The 19,311-nt window shown below is 51.2% G+C and overlaps 1 protein-coding gene across 1 annotated transcript in view; it reads left to right on the top strand.

The window, feature by feature from the left end:
- Positions 1-19,311, top strand: part of CPAMD8 (C3 and PZP-like, alpha-2-macroglobulin domain containing 8) — a 151,598-nt gene that overhangs the window by 103,419 nt on the left and 28,868 nt on the right. Inside the window, 5 exon segments of the mRNA XM_011925896.1 lie at positions 3,853-3,904; positions 6,215-6,513; positions 7,195-7,420; positions 10,076-10,252; positions 13,714-13,795. Of these exon segments, the coding sequence (XP_011781286.1) occupies positions 3,853-3,904; positions 6,215-6,513; positions 7,195-7,420; positions 10,076-10,252; positions 13,714-13,795 (836 nt within the window).

Raw genomic sequence — 19,311 nt, 5'->3', positions numbered from 1 at the left:
ACTACAGGCGTGCACCACCACACCCGGCTAATTTTTATATTTTTAGTAGAGACGGGGTTTCACCATGTTGGCCAGGTTGGTCTTGAACTCCTGACCTCAGGTGACCTGCCTGCCTCGGTCTCCCAAAGTGCTGGGATTACAGGCATGAGCCACTGTGCCCGGCCATGACTGGATGATTAGTAAAGAAAAGAGGTTTAATTGGCTCACAGTTCTGTAGGCTGTACAGGAAGCATGGTTGGGGAGGCCTCAGGAAACTTACAGTCATGGCAGGAGGTGAGAGGGAAGCAGGTGTGTCTTACATGGCTGGAGCAGGAGGAGGAGGGAAGGGGGAGGTGCTTCACAGTTTTGTTGCTGCTGTTGTTGTTGTTGTTGTTGTTGTTGTTTTCAGATGGAGTCTCACTCTGTCACCAGGCTGGAGTGCAGTGGCATGATCTCAGCTCGTTGCAACCTCTGCCTGCCTGGTTCAAGTGATTCTCCTGCCTCAGCCTCCCAAATAGCTGGGATTACAGGCACCCGCCTCCACGCCCCGATAATTTTTATATTTTTAGTACAGATGAGGTTTCACCATGTTGGCCAGGATGGTCTCGATCTCTTGACTTTGTGATCTGCTTACCTTGGCCTCCCAAAGTGCTGGGATTACAGTCGTGAGCCACTGTGCCTGGCCGCTTCACAGTTTTAAACAACCAGATCTCATGAGAACTCACTCATTATCACGAGAACAGCAAGGGGGAAATCCACCCCCATGATCCAATCACCTTCCACCAGGCCCCTCTTCCAAACTTGAGGATTACAATTCAGCATGAGATTTGGGCGGGGACACAAATCCAAGCCATATCACTCGCCACCAGCAGAATGGATCTGGTTCTGTCTCTAGGGATTTGCCTATTGGACATTTTGTATCAGTGGACTCATATAGCATGTAGCCTTTTGCTTCTGGCTTCTCTCACTCAGTACAGTGTGTTTAGGGTTCATCCACAGTGCAGCATGGATCTGTGCTTGCTTCTGTGGCTCAATCATATTCCATTGGATGGATGAACCACATTTTCTTTATCCGTTCGCCTGTGGTGGACATTTGGATTATGCACAGTTTTTAGGATTATACAGCTGTTAAAAATCTACTGCGAGGTCGGGCACAGTGGCTCGTGCCTGTAATCCCAGCACTTTGGGAGGCCGAGGCAGGAGGATCACCTGAGGCCAAGAGTTTGAGACCAGCCTGGCCAACATGGTGAAACTCCGTCTCTAGTAAACTATACAAAAAATTAGCCAGGTGTGGTGGTGGGCGCCTGTAATCCCAGCTACTCAGGAGGCTAAGGCAGGAGAATTGCTTGAACCTGGGAGGCAGAGGTTGCAATGAGCCGAGATTGCGCCATTGGACTCCAGTCTGGGCGACAGAGTGAGACTCCATCTCAAAAAAAAAGAAAGAAAAAAAGCCACCGTGGGTTACAATGGCCTGGCCCTGCCCATTGCTCCCAATCCCTTTCCCAACAAGGGGCCAGGCTGGTAGACAGGGGGTTACTGAGGCCCAAGCAATGCTTCTGGGGCTTTCCCTGGTGCCCCCTAGCTTAGCAAATGACCCATGGGCTCCACATTGGGCCTAACAGGTGTGAGATGAAATCCTGGCAGGTGGATGTCTCGGTGTAGCCTGAGATAGTGTCCTCAGCCTCTCAGCACCAACCTTGGGAAGTTTACTAGGAAGTGGATGTGAGTGGGGACAAGCGTCTCCTGGACTCACCAATATAGACACATGACAATTTCAAGGAGAGCTTTGAAATGAAAGTAGGCCAGGAGGAGAAAAATATAATAAGAACTGACCGTCAGTAGCACTGAGAAGACTCCAGACCCCTTCTGAAGCATGATAACCCCATCACAGTGTGAGGTTGGGGGTCCTTATCCCCAGCTTAGAGATGATGAAATGGGAGTTCAAAAGGTTGAGTGAGTGGCCCTAAGCCAGTCAGCAGGAATGGTCATATTAGGATTCACCAGAGAAACAGAAGTCCCCCCCGCCCCACCACATACATAGAATGAGATTTGTTATACACACACACTCACACACATACATCTGTAGAACAGGTTTATCATAAGGTACTGGCTCATGCACTTATGGAAGCCGAGATGTTTACAAGCTGCCCTCTGCCAGATAGAGACCCAGGAGGCCAGGCGTGGTGGCTCACGCCTGTAATCCTAGCACTTTGGGAGGCCGAGGCAAGCTGATTACCTGAGGTCAGGAGTTTGAGACTAGCCTAGCCAACATGGTGAAACCCTGTCTCTACTAAAAATAAAAAAGTTAGCTGGGCCTGGTGTTGGGTTCCTGTAATCCCCGCTATTTGGGAGGCTGAGGCAGGAGGATCACTTGAACTCAGGAGCCGGAGGTTGCAGTGAACCGAGATCGCGCCTTTGCACTCCAGCCTGGGCAACAGAGTGAGACTCCATCTAAAACAAAACAAAACAAAACAACAACAAAGAAAACAAACAAACGAAAACAAGCTAGAGACCCAGGAAAGCCAGTGGTGTAGCTAGAAGACCTGAGAGCTGGAGAACCAATGGTGTAGATTCCAGCCCAGGTCTGAAGGCCTGGGAACCAGGAGCAGGAGAAGATCGATGTCCCAGCTCAAGCAGTTGGGCAGAGAGTGGAACCAATCTTCCTCTGTCTTGTTCTATCAGGAGGAGCTCAACAGCTTGGATGGTGCCCACTCACATTGAAGAGGGCCGTGTGCCCTACTCAGTCCTCCAACACCAATGCTGATCTCTTGCGGAAGCACTTCCTGGGCAAGCCCAGATAGATTGTTTAACCAGCTACCTGGGCATCCCGGAGCCCAGTCCAGTTGACACCTAGAATTGACTATCCTAGGCTGGGCGTGGTGGCTCCTACCTGTAATCCCAGCACTTTGGGAGGCTGAGGCAAGCGGATTGCTTGAGGTCAGGAGTTCAAGACTAGCCTGCCAACTTGGCAAAATCCCATCTCCACTAAAAATATAAAAAATTAGCCTGGTGTGGTAGCATGTGCCTGTAGTCCCAGCTACTTGGGAGACTGAGGCATGAGAATTGCTTAAACCCAGGAGGCAGAGGTTTCAATGAACTGAGATCACACCACTGCACTCCGGCCTGGGCAACAGAGTGAGACAGTGTCTCTAAATAAATAAATAAACAAACAAAATTGACCATCCTAATGGGGAAAGGGGCTGCCAGGCCACCTGGCTGCAGCTGCTGCATGTTAACTCTTTGAGGTCTGATCCGAGGGCCCCCATAGGGGCCATGTTGGTCAGACCAAGCCCTGCAAGGTGTAGGGGGTTAAATTCTGGGCATCCCTTTTTAAGAGACTGAGACAGCTGCCTTCTAGTATTTGGGGTCATCCATAGAAGAAGCAGAAGTGAGAACCCAGATGGAAGAGACAGGAGACAAGAGATGCGGTAGACAGACAGTGGGACTGAGCCCCGTCCTTGGCAGATGGAGGAGCCCCTCTCACCGTGCTCATGGATGTCAAATGAGGCCTCAGAACCTGGTCTCATTTGTCCTCATCACGTCCCCTGCCCAGAGGGAGATGGGAGGACAGGGGTGGCCAGGAGGGTAGGGATGTGAACCCCATGACAAGTTTAGAAGCAGTTGGTGAATTTCTTTTGGCCAGTAACGGGGAGCAGCCTCAGTTTCCCCCTTGGAGCCTGGGAAGTGGGTAGCCCTGTCCTGCTCCACGCCCCTGTGATCTTGGTGTGACCGTGCTGATACCACGTAAACCCCGGAAGCACAATGACGTGCTTTGGACTTGAAGTCATTAGTGTGGGAGAGCCAGCTGCTCTGCTGAGCTGACCGTCTGCCTCACTGCCCCGACACTCAGTTCTCCTTGTTTCTTTGTTTCAGGCCGAAGGAGTTCCCCGGGCGTACACCTACAGTGCATTCTTCTGTCCCAGTGGTGAGTTCCCTGTGCCCATCCTGCTAAGGTGTGGCCAGCTGGCTGGGTCAGGACTTTGGCCTTCCCCATTTCCCACAGTGTGGGGGCTATCCCACTGTAAAGTGAGTATCTGCCCTTCCCGGGGGAAGGGGGCACTGTGGTTTAGGAAGAGCCATGTCTCAGCTAGGGACAGGCAGAGCCAGTGAGGGTGGGGCATCCACCACGCAGGGAGTGAATACACAGGAATGTGCACCGCAGGTACCAAGCAAAGTTAGGCTGGCCGGGCGCAGTGGCTCACACCTGTAATCCCAGAACTCTGGGAGGCTGAGGAAGGTGGATCATCTGAAGTCAGGAGTTTGAGACCAGCCTGGCCAACACGGTGAAACTTATCAATACTAAAAGTACAAAGTTGGCCAGGCACGGTGGCTCACGACTGTAATCCCAGCACTTTGGGAGGCTGAGGTGGGTGGATCATGAGGTCAGGAGTTTGAGACCAACCTGACCAACATGGTGAAACCCCGTCTCTACTAAAAATACAAAAAATTAGCTGGGCATGGTGGCGCGCACCTGTAATCCCAGCTGCTCAGGAGGCTGAGGCAGGAGAATCACTTGAACCTGAGAGGCAGAGGTTACAGTGAGCCAAGATCATGCCATTGCACTCTAGCATGGGTGACAGAGCAAGACTCCATTTCAAAAAAAAAAAAGTACGAAGTTAGCCAGGTGTGATTGTGTGTGCCTGTAATCCCAGCTGCTTGGGAGGTTGAGTCAGGAGAATCTCTTGATCCCAAGAGGTGGAGGTTGCAGTGAGCTGAGATTGTGCCACAGCATTCCAGCCTGGGTGACAGAGAGAGACTCCATCTCAAAACAGTGACAACAACAATAACACACGAGCCTGGACCTAAAGATCACACCTTACACAAGAATGAACCCAAAATGGATCATGGACTTACACGTAAAACTATAGTGCTTTTAGAAAAAAACATACATGGACAACATGGTGAAATCCTATCTCTACAAAAAATTAAACAAACAAACAAACAAAAACTTAGCCATATGTGGTGGTGCACACCTGTAGTCCCAGCTACTTGGGAGGTGGAGGTGGGAGGATTGCTAGAGCCCAGGAGGTGGAGGTTGCAGTGAGCCTTTATTGTACCTCTGCACTCCAGCCTGGTTGACAGAGAGAGACTCTGTCTCAAAAAAAGAAGTAAGGAAGGGAGGGAGGGAAGGAGACAAGGAAGAAGGAAGGAAGGAAGGAAGGAAAGAAAGGAAAGGAAAGGAAAGGAAAGGAAAAAGAAGGAAGGAAGGGAGGAGGGAAGGAAGGAAGGAAGGAAGAAAAGAGGGGAAAAAAGATCTTGACTCACTGCAACCTCCATCTCCTGGGTTCAAGTGATTCTCCCGTCTCAGCCTCCTGACTATCTGGGATTACAGGCACCTACCACCACGCCCGACTAATTTTTGTCTTTTTGGTAGAGACAGAGTTTCACCATGTGGGTCAGGCTGGTCTCAAACTCCCGATCTCAGGGGGTCCACCTGCCTCAGCCTCCCAAAATGCTGGATTCTTGACCAAAGTTGAGCTCTCCTAGGTCCTTTGCATCTCTGTATAAATTTTGGAATCCATTTAGCAATTTCTCCAAAAGAGCCTCCTGGGATTTTTTTTGGGATTGCTTTGAATCTGTAGAACCATCTGGGGAAGAACTCACATGTTCATGATAGTTCATGAACATGGTCTAGCTTTCATTGATTTGGGTTTTCTTTTGTTCCTCTCCTCAGCCTTTTCAATTTTCAACACCTTGCTCATCTTTAGTCAGATTTATCCCTGAGCATCTTATCTTTTTGTTTTTTTAGAGAGGATCTTGCTTTAGAGAGAGTCTTGCTTGTTTTTGAGAGAGAGTAACCCAGGCTGGAATGCAATGGTACGATCATGGCTCACTGCAGCCTTGAACTCCTGGGCTCAAGCAATCTTCCTGCTTTGGCCTCCCAAGTAGCTGGGATGACAGATACATGCCACTGCTAATTTAAAAACATTTTTGTAGAGATAGGAGTCTTGCTATGTTTCCCAGGCTGGTCTCGAACTGCTGGCCTCAAGCAGTCTTCCTGCCTCAGTCTCCTAAAGTGCTGGGATTACAGGTGTGAGCCACTCTGCCCAGTCCCATTTTATCTTTTGTGTGCCATTGCCAATGCCATTGTTAGGCCAACACCATTCCACCATGTGTGCCGAGTCACAATGAGACCCACTCCTTGTGGTCCTGGTGCTCACCTCTAGGTACCATCAGGGAAAGTCGGATGCCTCCAGGTGCCCTCTCAACTCCCCATCTCCTTTCCTCCATCCAGAGAGAGTCCACATCTCCACCCCCAACAAGTATGAGTTCCAGTATGTGCAGCGGCCACTGCACCTCACCCGCTTTGATGTGGCTGTGCGAGCTCACAATGATGCCCGTGTGGCCTTGTCTTCTGGGCCCCAGGACACAGCAGGCATGATCGAGATCGTCCTAGGGGGGCATCAGAACACCAGGTCATGGATCTCCACCAGCAAGATGGGAGAGCCCGTGGCCAGTGCACACACGGCCAAGATCCTCTCCTGGGATGAATTCAGAACATTCTGGATCAGCTGGCATGGTGGCCGTATCCAGGTATACAACAGGACTCCCTGGGGCTTGTGCAGAAACTTCATGTTCCTCCAGTATTAGCTACTTCCTATTCTGTGCCAGGCTCAGATGGGGGGTCGGGAGAAGCAAGGGAAACACAGGGCACCACCTCAAGTTGTTCTCAGTCTAGAGTCGCTTACCAAAAAAAACATGTAGCAAGAGCTGTGGCAAAGGAAGCACCCAGGGATCTGGGAGCAGAGAGAGGAGGCAGGTGGTCAGGGAGAAAAGAAGAAATGGACATGAGCAAGTGAAATGGGGGTTGGGGCGTGTTTTCTGGGCCAAGCAAAAAAGATATAGAAGCTAATACAGCTTCCTAGAGGAAGAACATAACCAAAGTAGGTTTCGAAGTATGAATAGGAGTTTGCTAGGCAAAATGGGAGCAGAGTATGTTCTCCAGGCAGAGCAATAACATGTGCAAAGGTCTAGAGGTTCCAAGGAGCCCAGTGACTTCAGACCCTGCAGCTGTCATTCCTTATGTTTCTGTTGGCTGTTTAATGGATGGGGTAACCTCTGGTTTTTCTCACCTCTGATTCCCCAAAGACCCTTCCTTGCACTGTGAGTGTGGCTAAGGCCTCTGACCCTGGCCACAAAGTTGGTGTCAGTGCCACCTGAGTGCCTACTGCCTGCTTCCCGCCAGTGTCCAGCAGCCTCGGTTTCTTTTTCCAGGTTGGCCACGGTCCAGAGCCGTCCAACGAGTCTGTCATTGTGGCCTGGACCCTCCCGAGGCCACCAGAGGTGCAGTTCATTGGCTTTTCCACCGGCTGGGGCTCCATGGGTGAATTCCGAATCTGGAGGAAGATGAAGGTGGACGAGAGCTACAGCGAGGCCTTCACCCTGGGGGTCCCGCACGGTGCCATCCCTGGGTCTGAGCGGGCTGCCGCCTCCATCATCGGTGCGTCTGTCCCACAGCCTGGCTTGGGGAGGTCAGGTGGCAAGAGCCAAGGTTGAGACTCCAGGTTTAGTCTCAAGCTCGGCTTTGCTGGGGACCTGTGTCCTGGGGTGTCCACCCATACACCCACTCACCTGACAAGCAGCTTCCAGTGCCTTCTCTATGCCCATCCATGTGCTGGGCATTGAGGCAGCCCAAGAGCTGACCCCAACCCCACCCTTGAGGGACTCCTAGTCCAGGTGACATGGCAGATCCAGAGCCCCCCCAATCTAAGCCTTATGCAGAGGTCAGGGTGGGGTGACCCCTAAGAACCTGCAGTGAGCCCTGTGAGTGAAGTGGGCCAAGGACAAGCTCCAAGAAGACACAAATGCCTGATGAAGTCAGCCAGATGTGGGGTGCAGGATGGAGGCCTTGGGGGTCTTGGTGATATGGCAGGCGTCTGGAGCAGTTGCCGAGTAGAGGTGAGAGGCTCTGACTAGGGACATCGGAAGCAGCTTTAGGGAGTCTGTAGGGTTGGGATGTGTGTTACTCTGTTTTCGTGCTGCTGATAAAGTCATACCCAACACTGGGTAATTTATAAAGAAAAAGAGGTTTAATTGACTTTCAGTTTCACGTGGCTGGGGAGGCCTCACAATCGTGGCGGAAGGCGAAGGGCACGTCTTACATGGCCAGAGGGAGAATGAGAGAATGAGAGCCCAGTGAAAGAGGTTTCCCCTTCTAAAACCGTCAGATCTCGTGAGACTTATTCACTACCACGAGAACAGTATGGGGAAACCACCCCTATAATTCAATTAGCTCTCACCAGTTCCCTCCCACAACACGTGTGAATTATGGGAGCTACAATTCAAGATGAGATTTGGTTGGCAACACAGCCAAACCATATCAGGATGCCTCTAGTAGCCCAGGTGCTGGAGGGGAAAGTCTGATTGTGTGATTGATCCAGTGCTGGGAATTGGGCAGAAGGGTGGTGAGAGTTTGGGATGGGCCTCAGCCAAGGAGGAGAGGGCGAGAGGCCAGAAGGAGATGGATGGGCCCAAATGAGGGTGTTGAGGCTCTCTCTGACATCAGAGGGCAGAGGCCCTGGTACCCAGGCAGGTAGGCGGTTGTGGCCAGATCAGAGGAATTTCGAATTTACAATTCCTGAGGCATGAGAGTAAGTCAGAGTGGATGCGGGGCTGAGTGACTAAGATGGAATTGAGGGAAATAGGAGAAGAAGCAGAGAGGCAGGAATGGAGAGGAGGTGACGGCTGGGATCCGTGCACCAATGCCTTCAGTGACACAGCAGGTGGAGAAGAAGCTGGGTAGCCTAGAGCATGGTGATGAGAAAGTAGCCAGGCTGTTTGTGCAACAAGGGGAGGCTGCAGGGGCAATGGCAGCCTCAGCGAGACATGCGGAGATGCTAAAGAAGGAAAGAAGGGGCCAGGTGTGGTGGCTCATGCCTGTAATCCCAGCACTTTGGGAGGCCGAGGCGGGTGGATAACGAGGTCAAGAGGTCGAGACCATCCTGACCAACATGATGAAATCCAGTCTCTACTAAAAATACAAAAATTAGCTGGGCATGGTGGCACAAGCCTGTAACCCCAGCTACTCGGGAGGCTGAAGCAGGAGAGTCACTTGAACCTGGGAGGAGGAGGTTGCAGTGAGCCAAGATCACGCCACTGCAGTCCAGCCTGGTGACAGAGCGAGATTCCATCTAAAAATAAATAAAATAAAATAAAATAGGAGAGAAGGTATGTTCAGGGGACACTGGGGGTCCCAGGGGGTCCATCAGCAATCTTTGAGACAAGGAAGCCAAGAAGAGGAATACAGAATGTCAAGGGGATGGGAGAACCAGAATTTTTTTTAAAGAGAGAAAACTTTAAAAAATGTACCTTCAACTCCACACATCTAGAAACTTTTTTAAAAATGTAAGTGCTCTTGGTTAAAGAAAAAATCTGAATATTTTAGAAAGAATATTTTAGGGCCGGGCACAGTGGATGACGCCTGTAATCCTGGCACTTTGGGAAGCAGAGGCACGTGGATCATCTAAGGTCAGGAGTTCGAGACCAACCTGGCCAACATGATGAAACCCTGTCTCTACTAAAAAAAAAAAAAAAAATTAGCCGGGTGTGGTGGCACATGCCTGTAGTCCCAGCTACTCAGGAGGCTGAGGCAGGAGAGTTGCTTGAGCCTGAGAGGCAGAGGTTGCAGTGAGCTGAGGTTGTGCCACTGCATTCCAGCCTGGGTGACATAGTGAGACTCCATCTCAAAAAAAAAAAAAAAAAAGGAATATTTTAGGAAGACTATTTAGAATGGAATGAGAATGATTGTAGACATTCTGATATTTGTGGGATGCAGCCAAAGTTGTACTTAGAGGCCAATGTATAGCCTTCAATGCACCCATTTTAAAAGCCAGTGAGGGAAAAATCACTGAACAGAATGAAAAGCTAGAGAAAGAAAGCCTAAGTTAAAAACTAAAGAACACAGAAGAAGGTGTGTAAAATTGTCACCAAAGCCAGCACACCAGCTGGTCTGAGCAGGCAGAGGGTGTCAGTCCTAAAGGGCAGTTGGGTGGCTGACTGGGTGACACACGCAGTCTCCCATCCCTGGGTAAAGCTGTCCCTGTTCTCTACTGAGCTGGGACAGCCCCCAACTCAACTCTCTTCTCCTTCCCACCAGGGGACGTCATGGGGCCAACCCTGAACCACCTCAACAACCTCCTGCGGCTGCCCTTTGGCTGTGGAGAGCAGAACATGATCCATTTTGCTCCCAACATCTTTGTCTTGAAGTATCTTCAGAAAACCCAGCAGCTCAGCCCTGAGGTGGAGAGACAGAGCACCGACTACCTAGTACAAGGTATTGGGGAAAAACTGCCTGGTCGAGGTGGGAGCAAGGGAGTCAGGTTCAGCCTTCGGTGGAGAAGACCACGCTGGAGGCGGCCCACACACCAGGCACAGCGATGAGGAGGAAGTGGGCAAAAGAGGCCATTCAGGGTGGCCCTGATCTGGTCACTGTCAGCAGGAGCCTGATGTCTCTGGCTGTTAGGATGAGATTCTGAATGAATGGTGCTGTTCAGATACAGGGAGAGGAACAGCATCTTTTTAAAGTGTAGATTTTTTTTTTTTTACAACAAGAATATAACAGTATTATTAAAAATAACATTCAGAAAAGAAAAAAGAAGGCCAGGCACAGTGGCTGATGCCTGTAATCCCAACACTTTGGGAGGCCGAGGCAGGAGGATCTTGAGCCCAGGAATTTGAGACCAGGCTGGGCAACAAAGCAAGACCCTGGTCTCTACAAAAAATAAAAACATATTAGCCAGACATGGTGGCATGCACCTGTAGTCCCAGCTGCTCAGGAGGCTGAGGCAGGAGGATTGCTTGAGCCCAGAGTTGGAGGCTGCAGTGAACTGTGATTGTGCCACTGCACTCCAGCTAGGGTGACCGAGTGAGACCCCAACTGTAAAAAATAAGAAAGAAGAAAGAAGAAACAGTCAGGGGTTGCTCCAGGCTGAAAGTCTGGCATCATGAAGGCTGATCATGGACAGCTAGGAAGGCCAAGTCCACTGAGGCCAGGTCCTGGAGGCCCAGATTAGCTCTTGTGAGGGTCTGGGAGGTGGGTGGACACCAGCTGCCCCAGGGCCAGGCACACCGTGGTGGATCCATCCAGGCTCAGGTCTTTAAACACCACCCAGAGTCGAATGAGCCCTCCTCGTGAATAACAGCCTGTACCTCCACAGGACAACCAGACCCTGTGTGCATCCAGCCAACTCGCAGTCCAGACTCGACAAACCCCAAATCAACCCCCTCCATCTTCCCCCCAAACCCACTTGTGTTCATTTCCTAAAACCGCTACAGTAAAATGCCACAAACTGGGTGACTTAGAATGACAGAAATGTGTCATCTCCTTATAGTTGTGGAGCCCAAAAGTCCGAAATAAAGGTGTCTGCAGAGCTGGTTCCTTCTGGTGGCTCTGAGGGAGACTCTGTCCCAAACCTCTCTAATGGCATCTGCTGGCTCCAGGTGTTCCTTGGCTTATAGACTGATCAGCCTGCTCTGTGCCTCCACGATCGCATGGCTGTCACGTCTGTGACTAATTCCCTTTCTTTTCTTTCTTTCTTTTCTTTTTCTTTTCTTTTTTTTTTTTTTTTTAGAGTCAGGGTCTTGCTCTGTCACCCAGGCTGGAGTGCAGTGGTGCAATCATAGCTCACTGCATACTTTAACTCCTGGGCTCAAGCCAGCCTCCCACCTCAGCCTCCTGAGTAGCTGGGACTACAGGTGTGCACCACCATGCTCAGCCAATTCTTTGTAAAGATGGGGTTCCACTATGTTGTCCAGGCTGGTCTTGAACTCCCGGCCTTGAGTGATCCTCTCACCTTGGCCTCTCAAAGTGCTGGGATTTCAGGTGCAAGCCACGGCGCTCAGCCTCTCTTTTCAATGACAAGGACACCTGTCACTGGATTTAGGGCCTACCGTAAATAAATCCAAGATGCTCTCATCTGGAGATCCGAACCTTAATGATATCTGTTAAGATCTTTATTGCCAGTAAGGTCCCATTTTTGGGTTCTAAGTGGATGTGAATTTGGGAAGACCCACCCCATACAGAATGCCTTTTGTCACCTGTCCTGTCTCTGTGGACACAGCCCTGTCCTTCCTGAGGCTCAGGCCACACAACGTGGTGCCCTCAGATTCGTCCTTCTTTCCCTCACAGCCCGTGTCTGGCTGAGTAGCTCTGCCTTCACCCCAGGAAGGCTCCCCACCTCTGTCGCCACCACTGGGTCAAACTCATCATTGCACACTTGGAGGGCCCCCGTCCCCAGCTTTCTGTCCAGACCCTACGGTCCACTGGCTCTATGTGTCTCCTCACACTCTTCTCCTACTCACACGCCACCCGTGGCTCACTGTGCCCTCGCAGGAAAGCCACACTCCCAGCCCAGCCTTGGAGGCCCCTGTGGCCCACCGGCCTCTCGCCATACTCCCTCGTTCCCTGCTCCGTTCCCTGCCCCCAGCACCTCCAGTTCTCTGAGCTTCCCAAGCTCCTGTCCCAGCAGGTGGAGCAGCCCCCACACCTGGGGACAGAGGGTGCTGCCCCAAGATGGTGGTTTTGCTGACCTCCTGGGAGTGACTGAAGGCCAGTGTGTGACCAGTAGTCACAAAGGGGCCATGTCAGTAAACGAGAAGAATGAGTTGGAGGTTACAGCCACCCTAGATGTGGTGTGAGGCCGTTTCAGGGACCTCAGATGTGGTGTGAGGTAGTTCCAAGAATCCCCAATGTGGTGTGGAGCAGTTTCAGGGACCCCCGATGTGGTGTGGGGCAGTTTCAAGGACCCCAGATGTGGTGTGGAGCAGTTTCAAGAACCCCGGATGTGGTGTGGAGCAGTTTCAGGGATCCTAGATGTGGTGTGGGGCAGTTTTAGGTACACCGGATGTGGTGTGTAGTTTCAGGGACCCCAGATGTGGTGTGCGGCAGTTTCAAGAACCCCAGATGTGTGGAGCAGTTTCAGGGATCCCAGATTTGGTGTGGGGCAGTTTCAGGGACCTCAGGTGTAGTGTGGAGCAGTTCCAGGGACTCCAGATGTGGTATGAGACAGTTTCAAGAACCCCAGATGTGATGTGGGGCAGTTTCAGGGACCCCAGATGTGGCAGGGAGCAGTTTCAGGGACCCCAGATGTGGTGTGGGGTAATTTCAAGAACCCTGGATGTGGCATGGAGCAGTTTCAGGGATCCTAGATGTGGTGTGGGGCAGTTACAGGGACCCCAGATGTGGTGTGGGTTTGGGGCAGTTTCAAGAACCCCAGATGTGGTGTGGAGCAGTTTCAGGGACCCCAGATGTGGTGTGGGGTAGTTTCAAGAACCCCAGATGTGGTGTGGAGCAGTTTGAGTCCAAACTCATCATTGAACACTTGGAGGGCCCCTGTCCCCAGCTTTCTGTCCAGACCCTACGGTCCACTGGCTCTATATGTCACCCCCAGATGTGGTGTGGAGCAATTCCAGGGACTCCAGATGTGGTATGAGACAGTTTCAAGAACCCCAGATATGGTGTGGGTCACTTTTAGGGACCCCAGATGTGACATGGGCAGTTTCAGTGAGCCCAGTTTCAAGAACCCCACATGTGGTATGGGGAAGTTTCAGGGACCCCAGATGTGGGTGTGTGGCAGTTTCAAGGACTCCAGATGTGATTTGAGGCAATTCCAGGGACCCCACATGTGGTGTGGCTTTGGAGGTCTGGGGTTGGGGGTGGCAGAGCGGTGTAAGTTCCCGGGGGCGCCCTGGGCCAGGCCACTCAACAGGACAGGGTCCTTTCTGCTTGCCCCGCAGGCTACCAGCGCCAGCTGACCTACAAGCGCCAGGATGGCTCCTACAGCGCGTTTGGGGAGCGGGACGCATCGGGGAGCATGTGGTGAGTCCCCACCGCCCCGGGCACGGCCTCTGAGGCTCCCCGCCTGACGCCACGGCCTCATATCCAATGCAGTGTGGCCAGATCACTTGGCGCCTGATCCCCGGATGACAGGGAACACAGCTGGGAAGTAAAGACTGTGGTGGTCCCAGCTTCAGGGACGGAGGCTGGGGCTTGGGGCCAGTGCAGAGCTGGTGATTGTAACTGTTCCTCTTTCTGCTGTTGTTACCACGGTGAGCAGGACCCCATGCCCTGCTCTCTGGGCCCTTGGGAGTGAGCCCTGGATGCCCTGGGCTTCCTCAAGCTCCCAGGACCCAGGAATAGCGGTGACTAGAGCAGGAGGAGATGGCAGGGCAAAGGGGTCAGAGGCCAGACCAGTGCCTCGAGGCTGGCATGTGCTGTCTGCAGGAGAAGCCTGGGATCTTGTTTCTGTGGTAACTGCAGGGAGGTGACCAGGGCAGGGAGGGTCCCTGGGAGGCCGGGCACACCTGAATCTTGTTTTCCTGGGATCCTCAGGCTACTGCAGTTCTTGGCATCATCACGGGGTTCACCTGAGACTGTGGGTGACCTTCCAACTTCTGTGCCCATCACCAGACTCCTTCTCGGAGATTCACCCTGGTAGTGCCGACAGCAGCTGTGAGCATGGAAACTGCCCTGTTTGTAGTCCAGCGGAGTGTCCACTGCACAGTTGCAGTGCCAGAACCCGGGCAGCGGGGACATGTGGCTGAGTACTTCCTGCCACGGGCAGCATCCCTTACCCAGCTCCAGAGGGGCCCAGGGTTGATGATACACCCAGCATCCCCCAGCCCCAGCAGCTCATCCACACTGTCCCAGCTCTAGTCCCAGGGCCCTGCCTTGCTGACAACTGATAATGCAAGGCCGTAATCATGCCCTAGCAAGCAGAGGCCCTGCCCACCCCAGGGACAGCTAAAGCCACCGAGTCACTCTCCAAAAGTTGGCTGAGCCCCAGCAGCCCCTAGGAGGTCTCCACCAGCCAAGATTAGCAAGTTGTGACGTGCCGGACATGTTTTGTTTTGTTTTGTTTTTGTTTTGAGATGGAGTCTAACTCTGTTGCCCAGGCTGGAGTGCGGTGGCACAATCTTGGCTCACTGCAGCCTCCGTCTCCCAGGTTCAAGCAATTCTCCTGCCTCAGCCTCCTGAGTAGCTGGGATTACAGGTGTGCGCCACCACACTGGCTAATTTTTGTATTTTTGGTAGAGATGGGGTTTCACCATATTGGCCAGGCTGGTCTCAAACTCCTGATCTTAGGTGATCCGCCCGCCTCGGCCTCCTAAAGTGCTGGGATTACAGGCATGAGCCACCATGCCTAACCTGGACACTCAGTGTGCACACACCACCTCAGCTTCTTCCAGGGATTAAACTCTCAGCATGAGCAAGAAAAATCAAATCTCACTGTGTGCATGGAAATAGAGTAGCCAGCAGCTTCTAGGTCCCATCTCACCTTCTAAAACATTCTTTTTGGTCTCCAAACATGGAAGTCTTTCTGCGGACCCTGTAGGACAAGGAGGCAGTAAGTGCAGGGCGGTGGCAGCAGCACCCACCCCGAAGCTGGACAAACCTGGGCTCTGTCTCATGTGAGCTGTGTGGCCTTGGACCCGATGCTCAACCTCTCTGAGCCTGTTTCCTTACCACATATCCCTCTCAGAACCTGGATCCATGGGATAAGCATGTGATACACTCGGTGCAGTGCCATCCTGTTAGTGCTTCCCCTAACTACTTACCAGAGGAGTCCAAGATCCTACCTGGGAGCCTTAAAACTTGGGATCTGTTCTAGATGGGTTCCCTTATACTCAATGTACATTCATTCATTTATTCATTCAGTGAGCCAGGCCCTGGTTTTCATCCTGGGGGAACAAGGAACACATGGTTTCTGCCTCCAGGTCCTCGCTGCCCAGTGCAGGAGAAATACCCTCTGCAAGATGCAATAGCTATCCACTGCTGTGTAACAAGTGACCCCTAAATGTAGCCATTTAAAACAACAAACATGTATTATCTCTATTTATTATGTACTAATTCTTATGGAATTCAGGAGCAGCTTAGCTGGGTGTTTCTGCCTGGGGACGTTTGCTGGGGTTGCAGTCAAGGTGTTGGCTGTTGCTGCCTTCATCTGAAGGCTCAACTGGGGCTGGAAGATTTGTTTCCAAATTGACTCCCTTGCATGGCTGTTGGCAGGAGGCCTCAGTTGCTCACCATGTGGACTTCTCCATAAGGGCTACTTGAGTGTTCTTACAACATGGCGGCCAGCTTCCTCTCACAGTGAGCAATTCAAGAGAGAAAGCGGGAAGGATGCCACAGTGCCTTTTGTTACTTGGTCTTACAAGTCAGGCTGTCACTTCTGCCTCATTCTATTCTATTCCTTTTTTTTTCTTTTCTTTTTTTGAGATGGAGTCTCACCCTATCACCCAAGCTGGAGTTCAGTGGTACAGTCTCAGTTCACTGCAACCTCCACCTCCTAGGTTCAAGCAATTCTCCTGCCTCAGCCTCCTGAGTAGCTGGGATTATAGGCACCTGCCACCATACCTGGCTAATTTTTGTGTTTTAAATAGAGACAGGGTTTCACCATGTTGCCCAGACTGGTCTTGAACTCCTGACCTCAGGGGATCTGCCCACCTCAGCCTCTCAAAGTGCTGGGACTACAGGTGTGAGCCACCGTGCCTGGCCCACATTCTATATTTAGTAGTGAGTTGCTAAGTACACCCCATCTACACATGAAGGGAATCAGGCCTCCATCTCTTGAAAGGAGGAGTATTAAGGCATTTGTGGATGTACATTAAAATGACTATAATAATTGTATCTATAAAACAAAGAAGTGGAGAGTGATGGAGCAGGGTAGTTATATGGGACGGTCAGGAAAGGTCTCCTGGAGGATATGAGGGAGGAGCCATGAAAATCCAAGGGAACAGCATTCCAGGCAGAGGGAACTGCCATTGCAAAGGCCCTGAGGAAGGACCCAGCTTGACGAGGTTGGGCCACAGAAGGGAGGCTGGTGTGGCTGGAGCAGCACAGGGCCAGGAGGTTGGCGACCTGGCACAAGGGAAGAGGGAGGGGCAAGGCCAGGTTGATCAGAGCAGGAGTCTGGATTTAGTGCTGTGTGGAAGAGAGTGCTGTTAGAGGGCTGGGAGCAGAGCAGGATCAAGATCTGTGTCTCCTGGTGGGCCATGTGCGTGCACGCATGTGTTGAATCACATGTGTGATTCAACATTTGGGATGGGTTGAGCATCCCAAATCGGAAAATCCGAAGTTCGAACTGCTCCAACATCCAAAACATTATTATTATTGTTATTATTATTATTATTATTGTTGTTGTTATTATTAGAGACAGAGTCTTGCCCTGTTGCCTGGGCTGGAGTGCCGTGGCTCGATCTCGGCTCACTTCAACCTCCGCCTTCTGGGTTCAAGCAATTCTTCCACCTCAGCCTCCCGAGTAGCTGAGATTACAGGCGCCCATCACCACGCCTATATAATTTTTGTATTTTTAGTTGAGACAAGGTTTTGCCATGTTGACCAGGCTGTTCTTGAACTCCTGACCTCCAGTGATCCATCTGCCTTGGCCTCCCAAAGTGCTGGGATAACAGGTGTGAGCCACTGTGCCCGGGCTTCAAGATGCTTTTAGTGCCAACCTGATGCTCAAGGGAAACGTTCATTGGAGTATTTCAGATTTTTTGGATTTGGGATGCCCAAGTATACAGGTAGCCCTCCGTATCTGTGAGTTCCACAGGATTCAATCAACCACAGATTGAAACTATTCAGAAAAAAAAAATGAGTCCGGGTGTGGTGGCATGTGCCTGTCATCACAGCACTTTGGGGAAGCTGAAGCGGGAAGATTCTTTGAGGCTAGGAGTCGGCAGCCAGCCTGGGAAACATGGCAAAACCTCATCTCTGCAAAAATGTTAAAAATGAGCTGGATGTGGTGGTACGTGCCTTAGTCCCAACTACTGGGGAGGCTAAGGTAGGAGGATCGCTTGAGCCCAGAAGTTCAAGGCTGCAGTGAGCTATGATTGTGCCACTGCACTCCAACCTGGGTGACAGAGCAAAACTCCATCTCTATTGCGGGAACTGGCCAGCAGTCTGCAATGCAACGGTGCTTTCTCTTTGCTCCCAGGCGGATTGGCAGGTCGAGAAATAATAGACACACACAAGATAGTGAAAGCTGGGTCCGGGGGGGTCACCACCTTCTGGTCCTGCAGTGCCAACAATGCACTGGATATGCCAGCATTTATTATTAAGTTTAGTGAGGGCAGGGATGGGTTAGTGAGGGATTTAGGGTCATTTGATTATGAGGTGAGATGGTCACATGGGGATGAAGTAATTCTTTAATATAAATTCTGTATGCAGAAGTACAGTATACACAGATAAGAATTGACATTATAGTGTGTACATCAGTAATTTCGAACAGAGCCTTCAAACAGGAACAGCAGTAACAGTTGCAGCAAAAGCTGATTACAAACAATTCATAGAAATAGGACCTGAAGTTATATAACTGGTTAGACCAGAAATTCTCAGAAGAGAGTATGCCTTAACCCTAAAGAGGCCTAGAAGAGCTGCGACAATATGAGGGCATTTATAGCCCTACCTTATCCGTATGGACAGGCGCCCCCCCATGCATCCATTTATAGGCTCTCCACGAGGGTCGCATTCCATTCCCAGAGCTATGAACATCTACTTTTCTGGGATAGGAATCTTGGTGATGTGAAACCCCCCTGACTGCACGTCCATTCATAGGCTCTCTGCAGGGGGAAGCACATCACGTGCTGTTGGCTCATTCTGGCAGTCCAACCTGGCATTGTCTTTACACAGTCCTGCATGCAATTTTGTATTTACAATAATCGGGAGCATTTCATCTTTTATTCTGTAGCAATAGTTTCAGGGGTTCTCCCTACACATCTCTTAAAAAAAAAAAACGTTTTAAAAATTCCAAAATGAAAAGTTCCAAAACGAAAAGTTGAATTTGTTGCATGCTGAGTAGAATATTGAATTCATGCAAATGAAGTGACGTGTGGGCATTGTATTAGGTGTTCTAAGTAACCAACACATGATTTAAAGTACACAGGAGGGGCCGGGCACAGTGGCTCACGCCTGGAATCCCAGCACTTTGGGAGGCCAAGGTGGGCAGATCACCTGAGGTCAGGAATTTGAGACCAGCCCGGCCAACATGGTGAAACCCCGTCTCTACCCAAAATACTAAAATTAGCTGGGCATCGTGGCAGGCGCCTGTAATCCCAACTACTCAAGAGACTGAGGCAGGAGAATTGCTTGAACCCTGAGGCAGAGGTTGCAGTGAGCCGAGATTGCGCTACTGCACTCCAGCCTGGGTGACAGGGTGAGACTGTGTCTCAAAAATAAAAATAAAAGGCCAGGCGTGGTGGCTCAAGCCTGTAATCCCAGAAACTTTGGGAGGCCGAGATGGGTGGATCACGAGGTCAGGAGATGGAGACCATCCTGGCTAACACAGTGAAACCCCGTCTCTACTACAAAAAAATACAAAAAAATTAGCCGGG

The sequence above is a fragment of the Colobus angolensis genome, unplaced genomic scaffold (assembly GCF_000951035.1).
Source record: "Colobus angolensis palliatus isolate OR3802 unplaced genomic scaffold, Cang.pa_1.0 Scaffold66, whole genome shotgun sequence".
NCBI lineage: Eukaryota > Metazoa > Chordata > Mammalia > Primates > Cercopithecidae > Colobus > Colobus angolensis.
Note: the sequence above shows the minus strand (reverse complement) of the source record. Positions and strands in the feature narration are given on the sequence as shown.